Source organism: Trachurus trachurus, assembly GCF_905171665.1.
Source record: "Trachurus trachurus genome assembly, chromosome: 3".
NCBI classification, from domain to species: Eukaryota; Metazoa; Chordata; class Actinopteri; order Carangiformes; family Carangidae; genus Trachurus; species Trachurus trachurus.
Genome location: NC_139893.1, coordinates 29,548,945 through 29,556,128, shown reverse-complemented (window position 1 = coordinate 29,556,128; position 7,184 = coordinate 29,548,945). Strand labels below are relative to the sequence as shown.

Sequence of the window (7,184 nt, the reverse complement as noted above, 5' to 3'; positions counted from 1 at the left end):
AGAATCACATTTATGTTTGTTTATTTTACTGAAGCAATATCTGTTCACTTGGAAACAAAGACTTTGATTTTAAACCTTGAATGGCTAAATGTAATCAATAAAACAAAATGCGAACACAGAGAATAGAAAAAAACAACACGCAAGCATTTAATCAAGCTTTGATAGACATTTATTTTTGCTGAATCTTTTTAAAGAGATATTATTTAAGTATCAAAATTAAAAAGAAAGGTCCAGATTAACAACAGTACATGCATAATGTATAGTAATTGAACAAATAAAACCACACAACTACCATTTAATCCCACCATTATCGCTTTGCTATGAGTCAGCAGCTCAACAGGACCACCACCAAATCATCCCCTTACAGTATTTGAAAACTAGAGAAGATTCAAATCAAATCACAGATGGTTGAAATAAAAGAGAGGCAGTAAATTTGGTGTGGCTTCAGCAGAAAGAGATGTAATACCACCACCCTCCAGCAGGTACCTCAGCAGTCTGAGTTATGAGCCACAGTATCTGCAGCCCAGCGACAACAGTTTCCCTGACAAGCTTTAGCTACAGTTGAGGCTTGTATGAATCATTTTTGTAAAGATAACAGTCCATTATATTATTTAGATTGAAGTGGATACTGATCCTCTTTTAGAAAACATTATATTAGGTACCAATGCTAAAGTCAGTGGCAGAACTTTCTGTTACACATCCAGCACATTTTCTGTTGTTTTACAACATATAGTGTGTGGAGGCCAGCCTGCTCCACCTGTCACTGATGATCTGGTTCTGAAAGAACAAAACAAAGCAGAGAAGGGTTTCTGATTAACTGGTTTACAGTCTCATGCTTTGAATATTTTAATCTTATTTAATCGTATTCACTCACAGCATTGGTAAAGCTGGTTGACACGGGCGATGTCGTTACTGCTCATGCTGTTAGCATTTCCAAAGTCCAGATTAGGATCACTCTTGGCGACGATGGTTGGCTGTCCATTTTTGGAGAAGGCGAACCTGGAGGACACAAACACAACAGTCAGAAAGAGAAGTACACTGTGTCTCTTTATTAAAGTTTTGTTCCCATTAACTGGGACTCCTTTTACCTGAATTTCTCCTGCTGACTTTATTCAGTTTTCTTCTGAATATAATATAATGACACATGGTCTCATATGCACAACAAATTCCTATTATCGCACTTGCAAATGAACAAAACAAATGTTTTCCCCTCAGCAGCTTAATATGTATGAATGTGATCATTGGCAGATGCATCCACTGACACACTCACTTGCTGTAATGCATGACAGACTGGAAGTCGTAGGGAGTGCCCAAGTTGTTAGTGTTCACCTTCTGGAAGTTTGACTGTGTTCCTGTACACATGGAGAAAACATATGAAATATTTCAGCAGTTCACACTAATTCTAGTTACTTCTCCACCATGAATTCAAAACCAATCACGATCACAACACTCATCAAAACAAACCTTTTCCTTAAGATACAGAACAATATGATTTGGAAATGCAAATGTTGGTATTTGTGCAGTAAAATAATGTACAACAATTACATTAGTTTTAGACTGATCACTTTTTGATTTCGATTAATTGATTAATCAGTTAATCATTGCATCTCCAGAACAAAAAGGCTAACATTAATGGCATTACCATCAGCCTCAGCTGAACTATGCTGAGTGCTAAGTATTGACTAACATACTAATCTAATAGTGACTATGATAAATATGACACCTGCTTAGCTTCAGCAAAGAGGCATCGTGGCACTATTTATCCTGCATGTTTGCGTTGTATCCCAAAACTGTGCTCTTGTTTCTCCTAAGAATACAAAGTTGTGTTGAGAAGAAATTGCAAAAAAAAAAAAAAAAATCACATTGAATGGGAGAAGGTGAAAATATTGACACTTAATATTGACACTTTTTAAAAAACTTTTTAAAACGTCCCCTGCTCCAGCATACTTTCACCCAAAGACTCCAAACTCCACTATTGATGTGGTATTCCATGTTTCAATTTTGAACAATCAATGTTCAATTATCATGGCTGTTCAGGCTGGAGTGGAAGAAGTTGTCTGATCCCTTCTGGCAGGTCTGCTTGTTTTTCTGATAGGAGCCTAATCACTATCAGCCCAAATGTGAGACCAGCGCCGAGGCAGAAAATCACCCTCTATTTTGGTGTCTTTGCTTACCTCAGCCCAGGGTGCAACTATGTTTTTTATTAGTAGACAGATTCAATGTAGGAAGATTGTTTTTACAAATGATGAATTAAGTGTTTAATAATGTTTAACTAATGCTTCATAGCGTAGTTATTATAATGCTACACATCTCCCTCAAAGCCCAGCTGTTTGTCTCATGGAGCTGCTAATGTGACTGTAGACTAACACTTCCTGGTTGCCTCAGTTTACCTGGAAATCTTTGAACCTCAGACCTCCTTAAGTTTTGCTCCTGTGTTAGGGGAAAAAAATCCAGTGTTCTCGTCATTGCACAGAAGAAAAACCAGAGTTGGTGTTTTTAGCTGACCTGCCAGAATGTTGTCAAACAGGATGTTGACGTGGTCGTCCCTGTCGGAGCGGACCTGCTCGTGGTGGAAACCGACAGCGTGTAGGACCTCATGCTGCACCGTGTCTGTGTACAAACACCCGTTTTTCCTCAGGGACACCAGCTGTCTTCCCCCCTGACGACCCAGGTAGGACCAGCACCTGACACACAAACATATAATTTGTAATGCACAGTTATATTTGGATTTTACATTGCTGGATTTCTTCTTCAGTGAACCCCCTCAGAGCTTTTTTTGACTTCTGCCTTTGTGTGTGTGTGTGTGTGTGTGTGTGTGTGTGTGTGTGTGTGTGTGTGTGTGTGTGTGTGTGTGTGTGTGTGTGTGTGTGTGTGTGTGTGTGTGTGTGTGTGTGTGTGTGTGTGTGTGTGTGTGTGTGTGTGTGTGTGTGTGTGTGTGTGTGTGTGTGTGTGTGTGTTCCTACCCAGATCCAGAGAAGAAGTAGAGATAACTGCGATGCCACCAGCGCCTCCACACAAAACGAATGCAGGTGGTTCTGTGGAAGGTCACCAGGCCTCTAACAATGACAAGCCACTCTTGTCTGCCTGCAGAGACAAAGCACATGCTGCTACACCTAATACCACACAGTGACTTATATGTACCGCTTCTTAAAATCAACATCCAGCAGTGGCCCTGAGAGCTCAGCAGACTGCTAATCAAACAACAACCACAACAAAAACAAACAAACATGCAAAGACGCAAATGTACTCTAAAACCAAATTTTTTTTTTTGTATTAAAATCTCCTTCTCACTTAGTGAATCCAAACAAATCTGTTGTCTGCCAGAAGTGATGGATCTGGTACTTACTGTACTGACGGGAGATACTGACAGGAATTATGACATAACGTCCACGTTTAGGCCACTTGCAGCCTGTGGCTGTGCAGGGGTCTGCGTTCCTCTTCACATTTGGTGCAATGTCACCGAAGGTCAGGGGAGTTGCTGCAGAACAACAAACAAACAGACACTTATAATAATATTAATTATCCCCATACAACAGAGAGTCATTCCTTTTTTTTTAATTTAAAATTATGACAATCCAACCACTTTTCCATGATTGATTAATCTCTTCATTAATGTTATTATTTTATTAGTTATTTAGTCTGTAAAATTGTGAACAATTTCCCTGTGAATTTGCAGAACTAAATGTGATTTCAATTCCAGTTACTTCTTTTGTCTGAACAGCACACCAAAACTTAAATTGTCAAATTTGTAATTATTTTCCCTAATCAATAAATTATTTCAAGGTGTTTCATCATGTTTTTGCCATCATATACAGTAAATCTATTTTAGTGAGGAATGTTGGATAGTATCAAATGTGGATCTTACTTATGTCTTTATTGGCTTTTGCAATGAGTTCTGAAGTGTCTGAAGATGAATCTGGAGACAGAGGAAACAGAGGACATCAGAAACAATGATCAGCACTGAAACAGGAAATTCCCTGTTCATTCATCTCACCTCTTTGAGCTCCCTCATCAGTCGCACTCTGGAACCCAAAAACACAAGATTGCACAATTGTAAATCACACATCTACTGTCAACTCTTGTTGTTTTTGTTGCTGTCCCTTGAAAAACTCATGTGCCAATTATTTTTTTTCTTGCAATTTGCTTCAGTGTAAATACTAATTACATCCTCATCTCAAAAAAGCATCATAATCACAGTGTGGAAAGAGTGAGACTCACCGGAGGAATGGCTGTCAATGAGACAAGGAGGAGGAAGAGGAGAACAGGAGTCATGATGATGGTCCTCTCCAGCCAAACTTCAAATCTGAAAACACAGGACAATCTGAACAGTGAGTAGCCACTGAGGAAAATATTCAGTGCGACATCAGTGAGGTAAGTGAGTTTACCTGTTGTAACAGGAGTCTGGTGCTGGATGCAGCAGGTGTCCAGCTCCTCACCTTTTAAAGGCAGCACTCACAGGGTGTTACTGAAATTACATCACCGCCTTTGCATATGGTAGAGGAAATGAAAAGTATAATTTATTAGTGATGTTGAGTGACATTCTGATTGACATTTAACTTTGGGCGTCCATTATGAACAAAAACAAGAATGTTGCTCGGCTGCATCTGTACCAGTATACAGCTGCATGCACATCTACATACTGTCTGTGTTTGTTGTTCTCACATGTAGTGTCTACATTACTCTCTAAATGAACATATCTTTATCCTTGAAAAGTTATCAGGGACAAATTAGTTTAAAGGGGAACTATGCAAGTCCGCTTGCTTTTCCGCTGTTTCGATTACGCTCCTCTAGCCAATCTGTTTACATCTGTTTACAACTAAGCCAGCAAAAAGGTGGAAGGTGGAGAGCCTCCATTCTCACTCGTAACAAGTCAAAAGTCATAAAGTTAATTATCACAATTACTCAGGAGCTTTTTAATGAAGGTAAAAATGTAGCATAGCCACGGGAGAAATCCTGCTTAGTTCCTCTTTAACTTCACCACTAAAACACTGAAAACTGATTCCTTAAAGCAGAAGTAAGCGATATTTTTGTGTTAATATAAGTCTTAAATAGTTATATCTTCCGACAGCAATCACTTACATAGAGTGTTTGGACCGAAACACGGGTCTGTCAGTCACTCTGCTCTGCTCTGAGCCGAGGAGAAAACTTTTCTCGTATCCTACAAGTTTTATCCAATGAGGAGAGAGAACGGCATGAAGGGCTGTGTGTGCAGCCAAGGGATGCGCGTGAATGTGGTGACGTAGGGACGAGGACCAATAGATCCATGACGAGGGCGGGGGCTGCTAACTCCGTCGGCTGACAAGAAGTTATGGTGCGTTCAGGGCAACCCGTAACTCACGTTTTTCCGACCTGTGAAGTCGTACCAGTTCAATCTGGTACGAGTTCACGGGTCGGAAGTTACGAGTGGCCGTTATAGTGACTTTCACAGGCAACAGGTCGGAGAAACGCGAGTTGCGGGTTGCCTGGAACGCTACAAAGTCGTAAGTCGTGACTTGAAGCTGTAATTTACGGTTTCAAAAGCCTGCCTGGAACGCAGCATTAGCCAAAACGACCGGATCGCTTACTTCTGCTTTAATTGAGTGAAACAGTACTAAGTTTTCCATAGAAGGCTCTTTGTTTGAAACAACGAACCACAAAAATATGAGCATCTCATCACTTAAATTTCCAGTGGTCTTAACTGGGGTCACTGGACCACCGTGCTCTCTTTAAACTAAGGTTCACATGAAGCTACAATACTGTAAAAATCCCTAATTTCTTTTAATGTGCACATAATCCCTGAGTTTAGATTTTCTGCCAGGAAAAAACATCACATTAATGTTTGTCGATTTTATTGGAGCAATATCTGTTAACTGTAGATTTGGAAACAAAGTCTTAAATTATAAACCGTGAATGGCTAAAAGTAATCAGTCCCCAAAAGACACATACTGATAATAGAAAAAAACAACACGCAAGCATTTAATCAAGCTTTGATAGACATTTATTGTTGTTGGATTTTTTAAAGAGACATTTCAGTTAAGAATAGAATTAAAAAAAGATCCAGATTAACAAAAGTACATGGATAATTTATAGTTTTTGAACAAAAACCAAGTCAACGCTCTTTGCTATGAGTCTGCAGCTCAACAGGACCACCACCAAATCATCCCCTTTGTACAGTATTTGAAAACTAGAGAAGATTCAAATCAAATCACAGATGGTTGAAATAAAAGAGAGGCAGTAAATATGGTGTGGCTTCAGCAGAAAGAGATGTAATACCACCACCCTCCAGCAGGTACCTCAGCAGTCTGAGTTATTAGCCACAGTATCTGCAGCCCAGCGACAACAGTTTCCCTGACAAGCTTTAGCTACAGTTGAGGCTTGTATGAATCAAAGGTAACAGTTCATTATATTATTTAGTTTGAAGTGGATACCTATGCTAAAGTCAGTGGCAGAACTTTCTGTTACACATCCAGCACATTTCCTGTTGTTTTACAACATATAGTGTCTGGAGGCCAGCCTGCTCCACCTGTCACTGATGATCTGGTTCTGAAAAAACAAAACAAAGCAGAGAGGGGTTTCTGATTAACTGGTTTACAGTCTCATGCTTTGAATATTTTAATCTTATTTAATCGTATTCACTCACAGCATTGGTAAAGCTGGTTGACACGGGCGATGTCGTTACTGCTCATGCTGTTAGCATTTCCAAAGTCCAGATTAGGATCACTTTTGGCGACGATGGTTGGCTGTCCATTTTTGGAGAAGGCGAACCTGGAGGACACAAACACAACAGTCAGAAAGAGAAGTACACTGTGTCTCTTTATTAAAGTTTTGTTCCCATTAACTGGAACTCCTTTTACCTGAATTTCTCCTGCTGACTTTATTCAGTTTTCTTCTGAATATAATATAATGACACATGGTCTCATATGCACAACAAATTCCTATTATCGCACTTGCAAATGAACAAAACAAATGTTTTCCCCTCAGCAGCTTAATATGTATGAATGTGATCATTGGCAGATACATCCACTGACACACTCACTTGCTGTAATGCATGACAGACTGGAAGTCGTAGGGAGTGCCCAAGTTGTTAGTGTTGACCTTCTGGAAGTTTGACTGTGTTCCTGTACACATGGAGAAAACATATGAAATATTTCATCAGTTCGCACTAATTCTAGTTACTTCTCCACCATGAATTCAAAACCAATCAC

The 7,184-nt window shown here is 39.6% G+C and overlaps 2 protein-coding genes across 2 annotated transcripts in view; both read right to left on the bottom strand.

The window, feature by feature from the left end:
* Window positions 1–866: 866 nt before the first annotated feature.
* On the bottom strand, window positions 867–4,272 carry LOC311008169 (high choriolytic enzyme 1-like; the record flags this gene model as incomplete). The annotated part of the gene is made up of 8 exons (XM_084001603.1): window positions 867–999; window positions 1,271–1,352; window positions 2,506–2,684; window positions 2,964–3,084; window positions 3,347–3,478; window positions 3,866–3,916; window positions 3,995–4,022; window positions 4,219–4,272. The coding sequence occupies 8 exons, from the start codon at window positions 4,270–4,272 to the stop codon at window positions 867–869; spliced, it is 780 nt and encodes a 259-aa protein (XP_083857729.1).
* The window catches only part of LOC311008168 (high choriolytic enzyme 1-like), a gene marked incomplete at both ends in the record, with an annotated part of 6,226 nt that continues 3,310 nt past the window's right edge, over window positions 4,269–7,184 (bottom strand). Inside the window, 4 exons of the mRNA XM_084001602.1 lie at window positions 4,269–4,303; window positions 4,386–4,436; window positions 6,620–6,744; window positions 7,016–7,097. Coding sequence (XP_083857728.1) covers window positions 4,269–4,303; window positions 4,386–4,436; window positions 6,620–6,744; window positions 7,016–7,097 — 293 coding nt within the window. The remainder of the gene's footprint in view (window positions 4,304–4,385; window positions 4,437–6,619; window positions 6,745–7,015; window positions 7,098–7,184) is intronic.